General features: G+C 57.6%; 1 protein-coding gene across 1 annotated transcript in view; it reads left to right on the plus strand.

Moving 5' to 3' along the window:
- The first annotated feature begins 203 nt into the window (after positions 1-203).
- Positions 204-1,009, plus strand: part of SEC24B (SEC24 homolog B, COPII coat complex component) — a 49,968-nt gene continuing 49,162 nt past the window's right edge. Inside the window, exon 1 of the mRNA XM_015426305.1 lies at positions 204-366. Within this exon, the coding sequence (XP_015281791.1) occupies positions 234-366 (133 nt within the window). The 5' untranslated portion in view covers positions 204-233. The remainder of the gene's footprint in view (positions 367-1,009) is intronic.

A 1,009-nucleotide genomic window follows, 5' to 3' on the forward strand; every position in this document is an offset into this window, starting at 1 on the left:
CTCTTCCCTCAGATCTCTACTCATTCCCAAACACGTGCTTAATGAAAACCACCAAAGACCATCCGCAAACGTTGCCCGAAAACGTGTCGCGACAGCCCCTTAAAAAGTCCGCCCTAAAAAGGCCGCTGTCGACCAGGCCGCTACTGAATTGGCGACCGACGTCGACGCGCTCGCGTTCCGCCTCTCCCCGCCCCCGCGAGTCAGGCAGGAGCGCCGGAGAGGAGGAAGGCGCCATGTCCGTGCCTCCCGCCGGGTTCCCTCCGCCGCCCCTGGTGCCCGCGGCCGCCGGACCTGCCCTTCCCGGCGGGCCCAACGCTCTCCCCGCGAACCCGGGCGGCCCGGAGGACGTGCGGCTTTGCCGGAATGGTAAATGAGGCCGTCCGGGCCTAGGGGAAGGGAGGCGGAAGGAGAAGGGGCCGGCGGGCGAGAAAGGAGAGCTGAGCGGCCAGAGCTGCTGTGGGGGACGAGGAGGGAGGGGAGGTGTCAGTCGGGCAGGGAAGCCAGTGTCCCCGTGGAGTTGGGTGGACTGATGATGTTGGCAGCTGTCGGGAAAGGGCTGGACTTGTGGTGTAAAGGGGGTGAGGGCTTTAGGCCAGTAGAAGGGCATTTATGCTTTGGCATGGGGTTTGTAACTTTTCCCCCCGGCCGTGGGAAGATATAAGAGCATTCCGAGATCAGGTCAAGGTCCATCTAGTCCATTTACTGTATTTGACATTAGTCAGCCAGCTGCTTCTGGGAACCCCACAAATGTGGAGTTAAAGGCGACAGCCTTCCCTTGCAGCTTTTCCCCAGTAGTTGATGCTCAGAGGTACGATGCTTCTCTGAACCTGGAGGCTCTGCTTAGCTGCCATGGCTAATCGGGCAGCTCTCCATGAGCATGTCTGATTTCCTTTTAAAACAATACTTGTCAATGACAATCAGTGCATCTTGTGCTGGTGAATTTCTTAAGTTTACTATGGGCTGTATAAAGAAGTCATTATCAGTGCTATTTTGACTGTACTGCTAGTCA

Source organism: Gekko japonicus, unplaced genomic scaffold, assembly GCF_001447785.1.
Source record: "Gekko japonicus isolate JY-2015 unplaced genomic scaffold, Gekko_japonicus_V1.1 scaffold173, whole genome shotgun sequence".
NCBI lineage: Eukaryota > Metazoa > Chordata > Lepidosauria > Squamata > Gekkonidae > Gekko > Gekko japonicus.